Raw genomic sequence first — 17,572 nt, 5'->3', positions numbered from 1 at the left:
TCCTTCAGTTTCTGGTGGCTCCAAGCATTTCTCGGTTTGTGGCAGAATAACTCCAGTCTCTGCCTCTGTCTTCACACAGTCTTCTCCTGTGTGTCCCACCTTTTTGTCTGTATCTTTTCCTCCTCTTATGAGAACACCTGTCACCGGATTTTTAAGGCCCACCCAGTCAATCCAGGGTGATCTCATCTTGAGATACTTAGTAACATCTGCAAAGACCCTTTTCCAAATAAAGTCACATTCACAGGTACCAGAGGGTAGAACTTGGACAAATCTTTTTTTTTTTTTTTTTTTTTACAAATCTTTTGGTGGCAATAAATCAACCTACTACAATGAATAAGAATTGATAATCTGTCAAAGAGTAGGGTTATAGCATTCTAACATGAGTAAAGTATCAAGGAGAACTAGTAACCATATGGACAAGGAGAAAAGAGCACAGAGAAATATAGAACAAGCAACTAAGACTCCATTGGGCTAAGGCTCACAAAGCACTGGCATGTAATGATGCTTCCTTTGAGCTGCCCAAAATCCTTTAAAGTAGCACTAGGATTAGAGACTCATAACGTACTCAAAATGATACAGAGGCAGAAAGATTCAACAACTCATCCAAACACAGATGCCTATGAAGTGGCTGAATTGGGACTTGAACCGAAGACTTTCAATACAAAATTCTACACTTATTTCACCATGCAATGCTGCAGCCATCTCTTTTATACTGTTATAGAAAAAAGATTAATTCGTAGGTCAAGTTAATCATGAGCAGGCTCATATTTTCAACAATCATTATTCCTATATGACTCCTGGGAACTACATGCCCACGATCCTTCTGGGGAAAATAACAAATTTCACTTAAGGTCAGAGGGGAATCCAAGAAAAGAATTCCAGTTCTTAAACTCCCAATGCACTTGATCAAATGACCCAGAGCATGGCAGGGAAGCACATTTGTTGGGAGGACAAAAGGAAAAAAACATGTAGGAGCACCTGGTGTGCCCAGGTCACACAGAATGCCCCAAATGCACAGTTTCTATCCCTGGCTCAGGGTGCATAGAGCGAGAGACAGTGAGGAGACGAACTGTGGCCATTATGCCCAAACACTTTCAATGTCGGCACAGCAAGACGAAAATACAAAGCCAGGCCGACTGGTGCTGGTGAGATAATGAATGCTTAATACAAAGGCCAGAATTATTCACTTCACAGCCTCTAAACACTAGGAATTGTTGCTGAAGGAATGATATTTCTGCCTGTTGATCTTTTTCTTCTTTGTGATTTACAGCACAAGAAAATTAGCAGCCGTGGAGAAACAAATAAATGAATGGCTAAAGTTCCATTAATATATTATCATTCGGTCCTGGAACCCAATAGCACTACAGAAAGAAAGATGAAATAGACAGCTGACCGCACAACCTGTCAGCCACCATGCAGCTGAATCAGGGACCACAGCTGAAAGCCTTATGCACCTTGCTCTTTTGTTCCCTGAGCCAGTGGGAGAGGTTGTTGCAGCAGGGGTTGGGGGTGGGGGGAGCATCTCTTTAATATGGTCAGGAGTAGTTTCCACCAGAGAAGTAAGCACCGTTTCTAATTCCCTTTTCTGAGAGGTACATATGATCTAGGAATATCTACTACAAATGAATAAATCAAACACACAAATACATTCTTGTTTTGTCTCCAGCGTAAAATGAAAGGATCATTGGAAAAGAGAAGGGCTGCCCAGAATCATGGCCACCACTCCAGGCTGGGAAGCAGCAGGAAAGGGGAGGTACTGGGGTGGAGGGTTGGACCCGTAAATGGGGACCCTCTCAGACAGTGGAATCACTGTGCTGCACATTGTAATCATCAGAGGAGTGTTCCAAAAATCCCAGGCCACACCCAGGCCATTTATGTGTAAATATCTGGGCTGGGATTGGGCATTGGGATTTTTGAAAGCTCCTCTGTCATTCCAATGTGCTGCCAAAGTTGAGGATCTTTGCTTTAAACAAACAAATAATCTCAAACAGACAAACACTGGAATATCTCATCATCCCCAAATGTCTTTTTTCTCTCCAGGCTAGAGGCAGGAAGGATAATATATTAGCTCTATTTTGTGTGTGCATTAGAGTTTTCCAATCCATAACCTGAAGGTCTTGGGCTGAAGATCACCTGCTACTCAGCCATTTACTCCCATCATTACCTGTCTCCTGCCTGATCCTTTAGCTCCCTGAAAACACCTTTCTCTGTTCGAAGACCAGCTCAGGAATCATATTAGCGATAATCATGCTGCCACCACTATTCTCATTACTGATGATATCTAACATTTACTTAGCACAAACCACATACCAGGCATTGTTCTGAGTTCTTTACAGGGTATTAACTTACTTAGCCCTCATGATAACCCTTTTTTTAAGTTTAATAATAATTATTTTTAAGTTAAATATTTATTTCATTCCCTTAGTACATAAAGAGTCAAATTTATGTAACCAAGCAGAAGATAAGAGTGATTTGTGTTTCCAACTGGGAGAAATCACTTATTCTTATAATAACAGAGTTTATTGATTTGTTTGGTTCTCAGTAAGAATCAGACAAAATTTAGAATCCTTATTTTTTCTATTTGTCTCAAGATGCTTTCAAAAAGCAACAGCTCTTTTAATTAAATAGTAGTGATCCTCAGGAAGCTTAGGAGAGAATTGTGGACATAAGGATCCTTAAGATTTTATTGCTTGTCACACAATATACTTGTGCAATGTCATGGGAGAGACCTAGGATTGAAGATCTGTTCCTTCTCTAGGTCAGATGTCAACTTCAGCCAGGAGAAAACAATTCTACCACAGTTCAAAACCAACTGGGAATGGCCCCTTCTCAGGAGTGTGAACGTAACTTACAAAGGTGGCAGGCAGAGAGAGACCCTCAGTAACATTTTGAAGTGTTATTATAATGTCCATTTGGAAAAAGAGGATAAAGAAACTCAGGTTGAGGTCATCAATGTCACACAGTCAGGAAGTGGCAAAGCCAGCTATGAACCCAGGCAGTCCGGCTCCAGATAGCCTGGGTTTGACAACTGCTACACCTCTCTCTGACCTGTTCGTGGTATTCCAGCCTACCCTGAGCTCTCTTTCCTCTGAATTCACATTCTACCTACTCAATACCATACTGTATAACAGTTTAAGTTTGTAATTCATTATTTGCTTCCAGAGTAATGGTGTCCTGATAGCTAGATGAGCTCCCCAAAAGACACAAATCTGAGGGGTCATACACAATTAATTACCTCTGCAATTAAGGACAGCCCATATATTTTTTCCTAGTCTAAATTAATCACGTTGACTGGAAGCAAATAATGAATTTGCTTCAAATGACCCGGAGCATGGCAGTTTATGGGAGTTCTAGGGATCTTCTAGAATGCTTCATGTGATCCTACTTGTGTAACAAGAAATGATTTTTTTTAACAACAACAAAAAAATCAAGATTTATTTAATTAAATCAAACTCTAATAAATAATAGAATATAGCAGTTAACTCTAGAAAGTTCATGTAGTCATGATCTTGAACAAGTCATTTCATTCCTCAAACCTCATTTTCCTAATCTGTAAAATATTGGAAGTGATAATTCCTACCCTATCCCCATGGTTATGAGAATAAAATGAAATATTGTAAGTAAAGTCCTCAGCACACTACTGGTGCTTAGTAAGAGTTCAATAAATGTTAGGTATTTTAAAACTGGTTTTAGCCAAGGTATAAAAATGACAGTAAAATGTCAGAAAAGTAGCAAAAGGTAATGTAAATGTGTTGTTAGGTGATTTCATCATTGTGTAGACATCGGAGAGCATACTCACACAAGCCTAGATGGCATAGCCAACCACATGCCTAGGCTACATGGTATATACCTATTGCTCCTAGGCTACAAGTCTGTACAGCATGTTACTGTGCCAAACAACATAAGATTAAATCAAGCTCAAGAGAAAACGAGGTAATCAAGAGATGGGGTAAACAGGAGATGTATGAGGCTGCTGCCAGCATAACATGGCATACTGTTTCACAGCAAATTTCTTTTCATACATATAAAGAGTACACTCTAAAATAATAATAAAAAATATAGTACATACATAAACCAGTAACATAGTCATTTATTACCATCAGTGTGTGCTGTAGGTGATGGTATGTGCTATTCTTGTATAAGACTGTCAGCAAAGTAGGTTTGTTTACACCATCATCACCACGAACACATAAGTAATGCTTTTTGCTGTGACCTTTCCACGGCTACGACATCACTAGGTGACAGGGATTTTTCAGCTCCATTATAATCTTATGGAAAAATCACCTTTGTATATGTGGTCCATGGTTGACAGAAACGTTGCTCTGCAGTGTGTGACTATAATACATATACCATGTTAGATCTTAAATTAACTCTTTGGCAGAATGGCAGAAGTGTATCAGGTACTAGAAACTACTGGAATCTTCCAGGGATCATACAGGTCACCTTGTCCATTCTCCATCCTTTGTTGCCAGGATGCAACAGAACATCTAGCATGTGGGCATTTACTCTCTGAGCAAGCACGTTCAGTAGCAAGGCCTCACAACCTCATGAGGTAACTCATCCCTTCTATGAGTGCTGAAACCAACAAGTTTCATAATCCTTCTCAAAATGGTTCAAATCATAAAACAAATCACAGGAGAAAAGATGAATTTATAGCTAAGGGAGTGGGAAGAGAGGAAAACAGTAAATGTTTAGTGTGAGATATATACACAGATTAAATAATGGTTTTAGGGTATTAGTATAATAGAAAAAGTTGTTACATGTTCCTATACTAGGGATCATTTAAAACTTGTTGGAAAGCTTATGGGATAGGCTTCATGTAGGAGAGAGAGAGCTCATATTTTGCCTAAGAGGCTGGGTAAATAGATTCAGAGAGCTCAAGAAAAAAGATACAGAATTATTCAGGAGAAGAGGAAAAACAGTCAGCGAAGTTGAAATATGGGGGTGGAAAGTCTGGAAGACACATTGACATTAGAAGACCCCATAAAAATGAATAATTCTAAGTTGGCCTCACGGAATCAAATCTGTTAGATAACTGTACTGTGGTTGAAAGGAAATTGGCCCCTGTGTCTTTGAGCTGGATGATTCTTGGGTCACTGAACACACCAGCTTTAAACCCTGTGGCTTATACATCATGAGCCAGATTTTCTTTGTGGCTGAAGCCACAAAATAGTATGAAGCAGAAGCTTAAAGGATTTAATTAACTCAACAGAAAGCATTTATCACACGAGCAAAAAATGTTCAGTGTGGTTTGAATCCCTTAGTTAGAAATAGCAGCAGACCAGGAGGAGTAAGAAGACCTGTGTGAAGCTCTTGCCTTCGGCTCTGCTTCCAACACCAGGGTGGTGCTGCACAGTGAGCCACAAATCCTGCTTCTGACCTTTGCTTTTGCTGTTCCCTGTACCTGCAACATTCTTCCCCAGATATCAGCATGGCTCATTCTTCACTTCTTTCAGGTGTTTGCTCACATGTTATCTTCTCTGTGAGACATTTCCTGGTCAACCCACCTAAAACTTTTGGTTTATAAAAATCTGGTTTATAAAATAAACAGACCCTTCACATACACACACTTTCTATACTTCTCTCCTTTCTTTTCCTTTAGCACTTACCACTGCCTGGTACACTATAGATGTTACTTATTTGTTTCATTTCTTATCTATCCTCCCCTTCTCCCATTAATGTATAAACTCTATGAAGGCAAAGATTTTTGTCTGTTTTGTATCCCCTAACACCTACAAAATAATGGCCACATCTCCAAAATAATGGAGACTCTGAACAAAAATTGGTTGAATGGGCAATGAATCATAAACCTCATGCGAGTTAGTTAGTATTCCAGTGTTCATGAATGCTAAGCTAAAATCTTTATTTATTGCAATAATTCAGATATAAATCTAACCACATTCTGTTGAGTTAAAACTGAGGTTAATAACTTTCTCTAAGGTAATTATTGGTTTCTCATAAGCTATTCACAGTACATCCTCTTTTGCAGAAATATGATCAAGCATTTGGTTTAATTTACATTTGCCACTCAGATAATGCAGTTGAGCCCGTTGCTGATAATAGGACTATACATTGATTGATTACAGAATAACATTTTGGCTTCCTAAATACAACATTCCCTTTTCTTAGAAGAGTTCAAAAATAGAGAAAAAGGATTTGAAAAGGTGGAGTGAAAACTTTATAGAATTCCACTAGAATGTTGGTTTCTTTATGTATTTTTTCTCTTCAAGTCTAACAAAGAGACACCTGTAAAATTTCACAAATTAGGGAGCTCCCCACTTTCACTTAGGCCCAAATCGAAGAATCCAAATAAAAGATTATGACTATCTTTATGGAATTGTGTTGAAACACCTGTAAGCATTCCTAGAAACCAGCTAAGAGAGAAGGGAGAGGAACTCAGTCGGTTATTTTCACAGATGAAGTTACTGATTTGTTTCTATAAAACTATAGCTAATTCTATTTTATAATTATAGACATTTACCTTAGAAAGTCAGAAGGTTCACTGACATTAGAGGAAAAAATATATAAGTGGGTGGATTTAGAAACCAGACAACTTGGATTTTACTCAGAACAATAAATGATTACACTGTGACAGTAGTTAAATTTCCACCACTCATTTTCACTAAAAACAGCATTCCCTAACCATGTAACTTAATTGAACATGTCTGTTCTTTGTTTTCAAATGATAGACTACTCTGAGGCTAGCAACCAAGAGATCTGGGAAACAAGATGAAAATCAGAGACAAAAATCTGGTTTATAAAATAAATCTAAAAAAATCTGAGCTAAATTACCCATAATCATAAGTCATTAAATACAAAAATAGGAAATATCTGGAAGAGCAAAAAAGAAACTATTTAAAATATTAACTATATTTTCACTTCTATAAATCTATTTAGGTTAATTTTCTTTAACCATAACCTTATTAGCGGCAGTTGAGTTAAGATAAACTGTGAAAAGATCAAAGATTAATACAGATGGCAATTTTTCCTTTTCACTCCAAGCTGAATTTTCTCTACTTCATCCCTTTTAAAGTGCATTCAAGCCAAAAAAGAAGTGTCTACTGAGACTTCAGCTGTCATTAAGTTCTTGCCACTTTGAAAATAATGCTGTTCCCTTTGGTACCTATAGGAGGGCAGCGGACTTACTATTATCTAGAAGAGAACAGACTGATTTTAACAACGTATTAATTGTATCAAGGGCAATGATGCAAATTAGAAGAATTGATACTAAATTTCTCTGTTTTTTAGAGGGTAGAATAATAGTCCAGATATCTAAGGAATACCACCTTTTTGAAGAAATGAAATTGTAAACCCTATAGCAAATGCTATTCTCGGGTTGTCATGTGATCCTGGCAATCACATGAGTTGTAGAAAGTGGTGGTAGGCAGGGTCTCTTTAAGCCTTATATTCCCTCAGTTTGCATTTCTCTTGGATTACCTGTCTAAATGATGCTTTTCTAGAAAGGCTATGACAGGGGTCTGATGTAGGACAGGGGTCTGAAACATCATGCAGGTAACAAACTATTCTAAAGCCATTTTATTTAAGATGTTGCTAATTAAAGAGTAAGCCAATTGCCCCATGTCTGAAAGAGCTTGGAAATCCTCTAGTCCAAAATACATTTTCTTAAGGTGGAGATGGGCATCCTAGTGAAGCAGACAGTGAAATTTCCAACTGCAATTTGAGTTTTGCCCAAGTTGTATTAGGATGGAGATTTGTCCCTGGCAGATAGGGTCAGATGGGCTCACTACTAACATTCCTTTCAACTCAGACACAAGAATCCTTGAATCATTCACTCAATAAATATTTGGGTATCTGTGGAACAGCACACTAAGTAATTTTCAACCAATATCTTTTTTACATTACAGCCACTGTATTTATGAGGATTCCAACAATGGCAATTTTTGCTGGAGCACACTGAGGGTAAAAATTATGGCCAAGCCTATAACTTACATAATGGAGCTTAAATTTGCACTCGTCTTCAATTTCATCCGCACTGTCTTCATCAGAAACTTCCCCTTCCTCTGCATCTTCTCCAAGGTGATAAGGCAGCTTCTTACCCTGAAATGGAAGAAAACACTCAATTTAAAAAAGAAAATAAATTCGCAATAGCCAAAAGGTAGAAGCAACCCAAGTGTCCACCAAGAGATGAATAAATAAAATGTAGTACATGTACACGATGGCATATTGTTCAGCCATAAAAAGGAAATTATGGCACATGCTACAGTATGCATGAACCTTGAAGACATTATGCTAAGTGAAATAACCTAGCCAAAAAATAACAAGTACTGTATGACTCTACCTATACGAGGTACCCAGAGTAGTCAAATCCATAAAGACAAAGAGTAGAATAGCGATCACCAGGGCTGTGGGGAAGGGAGGATGGGAAGTTGATTAATGGGTATGGACTTTGTCTTGGAGAGATGAAAGAGTTCTGGGGACTGGTTACATGGCAATGTGAACGTAGCTAACACTGATGAAATGAACACTTAAAATGGTAGGGAAATTTGTTATTCATATCTTACCACAACTAAAAATACTTTTTCAAATGTGAAAAATAAAAATGTGTTATCCCTTAGCCAATCATTACTTCAGACTGACTAGAAAGCAGATAGTTCGAATTACAGGCAAAACAAGGGAGAAGAGACTTTCAAGAAAAAGCTGTTTTACTACCTTCAATTAAATATAATTAATTAGGGATGCAATATTTGAGAACAAAAACCAGGCTTCTTTTCGATAGTCTATGACTCATCATAACAAGTGTCACCCAACCCCATGCCCCTAAGAGCAGTGCGTTGTCCTGAGCAGGTTACAGGTGCCCTTACCACGTACATGCAGTGTCCATCTGCATGTACAAGCCTCTCTTTCACAGACAGTACAATGAGACTCCTGCCCAGCTGGGCCACGCCCCTCACAACCACTCACCAACACACTTTAGGAGTCAGGGGCTTTTTGACAAGAGAAACTTCTTATAATAAAAAGGTAAGAAACTCAAGTTATAGAATTATACACATGATATAACCTCCATGATGTATAAAAACTCAGGGAAAAACTCTGGCATGAAATGTGGCCAATTATTAAGAGCAGGTATTGCTAGGCGACAGTATTATGATAGTTATTTTCCCTTTCCTACATTTCTCAATTTATATTCAGAAAAAGTAAAAGTAAATCAAAAGCAGCAGCAGAAGGCAAAGCCCAGGGGCCTAAGAAGGGCTTCTAGGGTAGCTAACCACCTGTATCAGTAAGGCGTCTTATTTGCTAGCAGAAAGAAATAATAGTAAATTTAATGGCTCCCAGAATCTCCTAGGGAAGGTTGGGGGTGGAGTGAGAACCAGGTTCTGAAGCTAAGTGGCCAAAGACACTGTGGTAGGCAGCCTCTAAAATATCCTCAGTGGTTTCTACTTCTTGGTATTTACACCCTTCTCTAATTCCTCCCCTTTGAGTATTGCCTGGACCTAGGGACCCACTTCTAACAAATGAAATACATCAAAAGTGATAGGGTACCACTTCTGAGATTTGATTACGGAAAGACTGTGGCCTCCTTCTTGCTTGCCACATCTCCCCACAAACCCCTTCCTCTCTTAGAGAACTCTCTTTTTTCTCACTGCCCAGCTGGAGAAGCCCCCATTGCAGTAACTGAGAAGGCTCTAACCAATAGCCTGTAAGGAACGGAAACTTGCCAACAACCACTAAAGTGGAAGTGGATCCTCCCCCAGGCCAGCCTTCAGATGATGGCAGCCCTGCCTGACACCTCGACTGCAGCCTTGTGAGAGACTTAGAATGGATGACCCAGCTAAGCCACACCCAGAAACTGTGAGACAATAAATATTGCTTGAAGATGCTAAATTTAGGAGTGATTTGTTACACAGCTACAGATAACTAGTATGATCACCAAACAAAAATCACAGGGCAGAAGTAAAACACTGACGACACCATTTCCAACACAGCTAAGCACAGACCTCATGGCTTTCAAGTGCATTATCCACACAACAGACACCAGGAATAGCTGTCGGACATGCTGCCCTTGGGCCCTAAACGTAGCTGCCACCACTTCTACCACCCTTCACTAGGATGGATTCTGCTTGGTCCCACCACTACACCATGTGCCCACACCCTAGCTCTAAGAGAGACTGCAAAAGCAAATGTCTAGCATTTTTGGCACCTCTAAGGGGATTTCTCAAAACACAGGGATGGGGGAATTCCTTAAACATGGAATGATGTTCATATGTGTGAGCAGACAAAAATAATGATAAATTTAAGTGTCATCCCAAACTACGATCTGGACTGATCTTCTCTTAACTCAAACTCCAGTGACTCCTAGTATTCCTGTTCTCCACACCATTATTGGCCCCTCCTTCAGCACTGTGGAGCTTCCCCCCGCCCACTTCCACTCTCTGCAGGCCCACCAGCTCAGCCAGGTTTGCAGAGAAGTCTCCCTCCCAGTCTTCCTGAACCTCAGGTCCTCAGCACAGAGATAGTTACAAGCTGTTTAAATCATTTATATAATGAAAATAAAACCTATACCAAGAATCCAAACTCTTGGGGTTTGGACACAAACATTTTCTTCCAAGAGACATTTACATGATTAAAAATGTGAAATTTAATTTGCCTTTGTACCAGTATACTGCTTATTCGTATGGATTCTCAGCAAAGTGGAAATGACATTTTTTTCTTCCTCTTCCACAAAGATCAATATAGACACAGGTATTTAAATTTGTACATACATATATATGATTCTAAGTAAATATGGCATTTCTTCATTTCCTCCTGTATATCATTAATAACAAGGTAGCTCAGAACTAAGGCATTTGTTATTATATATTGTCTTATTCATAGACAAGGCTCCTAGAAAATGAATTTATTTTTCTTTATTGTAGGAGCATTGGTAGATTAGCTTGATAATATAGCAGCACCAGAAATAAGGTACTCAACTAAGTGGTGACCTGAAAGATTCAAGCACATATAGATACTAAGATTTATCAACTTCTTTGTATTTATTTATAACAAACTGTTTATTCAAAGTCAGTTTTGTTTTGGGCACAATGGCAGACACCAAGATGCATCTGTACACGAGACATTTTAAATGTAGTGACAGCAATTTCTTCTTTTGAAACAGCATCCAAGCCGATGTATTTTTTAAACGTTCAGCAGAACAAAACTAACAAACATGAGAACTAATATCACCAAGTAAGGAATAAGAGTCTCCAAGTGATACAAATGGTTCTGCTACCGCAGGACAAAAAGGAAAGTGTAACCATTATGAGCAAGTAGTGCTGAGCAGGTAGGGCAGTGGCACTGAGCTTCGATTCCCCTTTATCCAAGTGTGCCAGTGGGTGAGGGAGTAGAGAAAGAGAGAGCTGCCTTAGAGCATCTACAAGGTGCCCTCATTCTCAGTCCTTTTAAAATCTAATTCAAAGTCACAAGGGCCATGTTTTCTGCCAAGTTTTTCCACATTTCTCCTTCTCAAAATTTACTTTACCCAGGTAGATAGGAAGTAGAGCAGCACAACAAAACATTGTTTCGTGATGCTTCTCATCGACAGTGCTGTTACTCCTAAGGAAAATTACAGAATAAACCAGGTAGAATCTTAAGTAATAAAGAGTTTAACCATGGTCCAGTGTAGACCCAGGTGGCTTCTAAGGGTCCTTTTTTGATCTGCATACTATTTTATGCAGGAGTTACACTCAAGAAGTAGATTAATTCATCCATGGTATATGAATACATCGATAGAAACTAGAACCATAGCTACTTCTCAGCTTCAAGCTGTGTGGCCCCACACAGATGTGATTCTCATCTGTGAAAGCAGGAACTTTGAACAAGATAGTTAAGGGCTCTTTCAACAATAGCAGTCTATGGAAAATTGCTAAGTGTGTTATTTTTGTCCAAAAGCAACTTTTTGCTCACTTTTTAGGATATTATACACACACACACATACACATATATGTCTATGTCTATATCTGTATCTATCTATATCTATATATCTATATCTATAAATATCTACATCTATCTATCCATCTATCCATATATATATATATCTCCCAGAAAGCATACATGTGTTACAGTTATAACAATAAATAACTATCCATCTATCCATATATATATATATATCTCCCAGAAAGCATACATGTGTTACAGTTATAACAATAAATAACTATCCATCTATCCATATATATATGTACATATATATACATGTATATGTATATATGTACATCTATCTATCTATCTATCTATCTATCTATCTATCTATATCTCCTGGAAAGTATACACGTGTTACAGTTATAACAATAAATAACTTGTCACTCTCCAAAGTGGTAAGTAGCCATTTAAATGCTGCCTTTTGGATCAGAGATTGCTCTGATGCTAAAGGAACATAGGAAAATTCATTCCCTAGTTTTTGCTTTAAATGGGAGCATGCTGGTCCACAGACGCAGGAAATCTCCTTCAAGTCTCAAGAGCGTTACTACTACTAAATGGACCGCAGCTGCCCTGAAACACTCGCAGTCACATCGCTGCCACTCCTTCCAGTGCTTGCCTCAGAGCTTCTGACTCGTCAGTCATGGGACATTCTGTGTCAAATGACCAAAGTCCAGTTATGCAGAAAGGACTCAATTAGTTCATGTTGGTATCTTCCACTTTCCAAAATGGAAGAATTTCAATCAAATGGACTTATTCTGCATTTAACCTTCTGACTGCTGGCTAAAGATGATTCGGGAAACATGGAAACATTTACAAGGCAAAAAACGTAACAGCTTTCTAATCCAGCAATCAGTAATCACGAGAGTTTATTTTAGCAAGACTTCAAGAAAATTGTTATCTCTTACATTGTTAGGAGCTTTTATTCAAAATGCTTTCATACATATAAATGCCCACCAACACCTCTTTGATGGATTGTCTATAATTCTCATTTAACTGATAGAAAAATTCCAAAACTGAATACATCTTTCCTACTTACTGCCCCCCGCCTTAATGTCTCACTATGATAAACTGCTTCTTTAACTTTTTTGTGCTTCCTATGTTTATTTGTTTTTTGTACACCCCTCTTTTAGGAAAAATATAACCCAGTTTGAATATGACTATGCTACTGCTCTTCCTTAGGTTTTTAGTTTCAAAACAATCCAACTATCCAAGATGCTTTTAGTCTAAACACACAAACACACTGGAATCACAAAGTCAGTGATCTGAAATCTCAAGAAACTCTTTTTCTGACTCTTCCTTGTATTAATAATATTCATTACAGGTAGTAAGTTTCCGCCCCCCCCCCTCAGAAAATCTGTTTATGAAATGTCATTCTAGTCACCGCGAGTCCAGGGCGGGGGGAAGGGGGCAGTCCATCTGTGCCTGTGCTCCTCTTTGAAGCGAGCTGTTCTCACTTACATAACCGAGGCTGACCAACCGTGAAGACTTTTTTTTTTTTTTGACAGGCAGTTACTGGAGCTCAAAATGGGAGAGAAGAATCTGAAAGAAATGCTTTCAGATATGGACACAGGAGCCTTCTCCTCCCCTGTATCCCACACTCCTATACATATATTTCTCTTGTATAAACTATGACAGACTGAAACAGTAAACATTTGGCTTACAGTACTGACATTCTCACTACATAAAAACAAATCCCAGAATATGTGGTCAGTTAATAACAAGCTTTTTTGAAGTTATGACTATAAATAAACTGTAGCAAGGTACATACACAAATCTAGACAACCCTTCATGTAGGGACTCTAATTATTACTCTCCTGATAAACCAATGTTTAGTCCTTATGGGAGAGAGGGCTTAGTTGGTCATTAATGCCTTTCACTGTGTTCCTTCAGGTAATTACCTTCACTAGGATTTTTCCTTTCAAACTTTGAGGGCTTGGAAGCTGCTTGGTCTCTCCCGTGTCTACAGATGACAGGTCCAGTTTGTCCCGGAGTATTCCTTTCAGGTACTGAGCAATCTTCCTTTGCTGCTGGACGCTGCAGTGATTCTCAATAGACAGTATGACTGGGAACCTGTGAGCACAGAAACATATTGTAAAGGCATCGAGTACAGGCAATTCACAGGGAGTTTTAAAAATCATTCTGTAGTCATTATGTTCTTGCAATCCTAGTAACAGCACTTGTGAGAGTAGAGATGATTAACATGCTTTGAAGTGAAAAAAAATGAGATATGCATTAAAAAAAAGAACAAAAACAAATAAACAAAAAACCCCTCTTTTGAGCAAATATATTTTGCCAGGCATAATGGCTGAACGATATATCAATTCATGTGGGATGACTTAGTTTGCCATTTTGTATCACAGAAAGAAAAATGGTACACACAATGTCTCCTTTAAAAGAAAAAATAAAACTTTAAGAGAGATAAAAGGCCTAAAGAAATAAAACTCATAATGTAATTTTGTCTCATTTTTATTCAAAAGTCTAGAAACATCTAAGAGACCACTGAATATTATTAAATGCAGATATTTACTCAAAAAAATACAATCAGTCCCAGCTTGAAAATTACTATGAAGGATAAAATAACATAATGGAATTTTGTGTTTTGTAGCATCCGATGTCAGGCATTTCAAAATCATTTGTATAGAATTATATACTAGTCTTTAGTTTCGTGCAGGGGGTGGGGGGGGTCAAATGTTCACTCTCCACCCACAGTCAGGTTTCTGAGTAGAGAATGTGAGACCTGCGTAAAGTGCTTCCCAAAGACAGCACGAGGAGTCTGTGGCCAAGGCGGAAAGGGAACCAGGGTGAATTACATGACATTACTCCTCTTCTAACTTCGTTTTTTCCTCAGAATGAGAAATTACTTCAAATTCAGGTTTATTTTATTTTTTTTCTAGGTTTCCATCAATCTTCTGAAGTAATAGGCAATATATTTTTTCCAGAGTTACAAGCCAATATTCAAATTGCCTAATACACCCAAATGGAGAAAAAAATTTATTTCTGGGCTTGTGTAACAAACATAAACTCCACAATACAGGCTGTGACCTCCTGAACTTACATTCTATCCTCATTGCATAAACTTGACACCAGAGGTAATATAAGAAGAGATGAACCTTTGTGACTGAAGTTGGTTTGGTTATCTGACTATGATCTGTTTGCTCTTGTGTCCTCACATGGGTTTTATCCACAGTGTCAGAAAAAAAGAAAAACAACAAACTAACAATCTTTAGCTGTCTATAAATCATATCAGGGAGTTCTAACAATGAATTTTTAAATTATTGATCTGTTTACAAAAACTCTAGTAGTGTCAAATGTGCTTGATGTAGAGTAGTATTTTACTACAGGGGATGGGGGCAATTGTGCTGCACACACCCCTTCAACACGCACACAAAGGGACATTTGTCAATGTCTTAAGACATTTTTGGTGGTTACAATATAGGATGCTCCTAACTATCCTACATGCACAAGATAGTTCTCTACAGCAAAGAGTTATCTGGCCCCAAATGTCAACAATGCCAAGGTTGAAAATTCCTGCTATAAAGATGCAATCAAAGTTTAAGAAAGAAAAGAAAAAGATTTAACTTCTAAACAGGGATTCTCCAACCCCCCTTCCCATCCAAGGGCCACACAGCAGGAGGTGAGCAGCAGGCAAGTGAAAAAGCTTCGTCTGTATTTGCAGCCACTCCCCAGCACTAGCATCACCGCCTCAGCTCCACCTCAGATCATCAGGCATTAGGTTCTCATAGGGTCACTGGTCCCTGGTGCCAAAAAGGTTGGGGACCGCTGCTCTAACAACCTTATTAACTGTTTGAATTTGAAATGCTTTTTCTCTTAAGGATTTCCAAACTTGAAGTAAGGACTATTGAGTCACCAGAGGCTCTTCAGAGGTGTACATAGGTAGCAGATCTTCTCAACACTCTGACTTCACATATTGGAAAAGAAGGGGAAAAAATCACTTCTTCGAGTTGGCTAAGACTAGTAGCAAGCAAGGTAGTAAAGATATATCAGAAATCAGTACTCAAGATTCTTCCATGTAGAAGACATCTTAAAGTAAATCTGCTATGCAGCGAGTGTCTTTCATTAGAAGAGCATTTTAACCTGCTGATTAATTGAAGAAAAGACCAAATATTAAAACTTTTAAAGGCTACAAGCTTCTATCAAATCAATTTTATGCAGTTATCATTTTAATTTGCTTCTTTTATTTCAAAAATCATTCTTCAATGTCTGGTATGTTGCAGGAATGTGCTAGGCAATAAAAAATAAATAAGACACAACTCCATATTTTCAATGAGTTCTTAGTCTTAAAGACTTAAAAGAAGGCAAGCAACCAACAAGTGTAAGGGGGTGCTGTATGATATGATAGAAATATGCTCAGGGTGCTATGAACAGAAAAATAAAAACATTTAAATCAACTGGTGGTTATCAGTTAAGTTTGCTTAAGTAGTAGTCTTGTAGGATGAGCAAAATTAGGCAGGTAGAATTATAGAGAAGGGTGTTCCAGGCGGGGAAAATAACATATACAAGGGTAGGGAGTTGTGAAAAAACCTGGGATCACTGGGAAATCCAAAAGACAGTTAAGGAAGACAGAAGCCTAAGTTTCTGTGGAGCAATGGTGGAAAAGGGCACTGGAAGAGAAGGAGCCAGGCCCTGAAGGGCATGGAAGACATGAAGGACTTTAAGACAAGACTTACAACATCACGCTTATATTTTCATAAAGAGAAATACTGCACCGATGTGGAGGATGAAACAAAGGGAAGATGAAAATGAAGAGAAGGCAATGGAGTTAAAAGATAATTTAGGAAGTAGAGTTGACATGAATCGGCTAAATCTAGAATGACTCCTAGTTTCTGGCTGAAGCTACTGGTAGACAGTGCTAGCTCTAACAACAACAACAACAAAAAAGTAGAGCTAGAGATTTGCCAGAACGATATGGTGAGTTCAGTTTGGGATATAAACTCCATGATGTTAGGAGCTTTATCTTTCGTTCAGTGTTGTAGTTTCCTGCATCTATTACAATATGCCTGGCTTAGAGTAGGCACCATTAAATATCTACATAAATACCTGAATGAATAATGGCATTTGTTGATTTTGAGACACCTATGGGATTCTCAGATGAATTTTTACTAAGATTTTTTTCTATATACCCACTGAAACTTAGGGGGAAAGATCTGGACATATAATTAGTCAACCAAAATCATAGACCAAGGGCAACAACTTAGGAAATAGCGACTATTAAAGAAGTGAGCAATGGACTAGAAGACCATAAGCCAAAAAGGAGAGTGAGAAGTAAGGACAGCAGTGGAGGAGAGAATGTTCTAATGGAAACCAAAAATAAAAAACAAAAATAAAAAAATAAAACACAAGTACAGGGGAGAAAATAGTCAACGTTATCAAATACCAAGGAGAGGTCAAGTAACATAAGAATACTAGACACTAGTATTTATAGGACATCCAGCAAGTCTGGAAACCTGGATATTATTATTTTACTGTATTATAATACAATATCAATAAGTTGCTATGTATAGTAACCTACATTTCTAGACTTTACGGATAATATATATACCCGGGGCTTAGAAATTTTGAAGTCAGTCTTTGTAAGACCATACTTTGAGGCAACGACTGGAGACTGAATAGGGTAAAGAATAAGTGAAGCATCAGAAAG

General features: G+C 38.2%; 1 protein-coding gene across 6 annotated transcripts in view; it reads right to left on the bottom strand.

Moving 5' to 3' along the window:
* Window positions 1-17,572, bottom strand: part of PLCH1 (phospholipase C eta 1) — a 212,665-nt gene that overhangs the window by 30,293 nt on the left and 164,800 nt on the right. For all 6 annotated transcript variants that reach the window (XM_006908210.3, XM_025044255.1, XM_025044251.1 and 3 more), the window contains 2 exons: window positions 13,812-13,983; window positions 7,951-8,058 (listed from right to left, as the gene is read on the bottom strand). In XM_006908210.3, coding sequence (XP_006908272.2) covers window positions 7,951-8,058; window positions 13,812-13,983 — 280 coding nt within the window. The remainder of the gene's footprint in view (window positions 1-7,950; window positions 8,059-13,811; window positions 13,984-17,572) is intronic.

This window comes from Pteropus alecto, unplaced genomic scaffold, assembly GCF_000325575.1.
Source record: "Pteropus alecto unplaced genomic scaffold, ASM32557v1 scaffold81, whole genome shotgun sequence".
NCBI lineage: Eukaryota > Metazoa > Chordata > Mammalia > Chiroptera > Pteropodidae > Pteropus > Pteropus alecto.
This window is presented reverse-complemented; position numbering and strand designations above follow the sequence as displayed.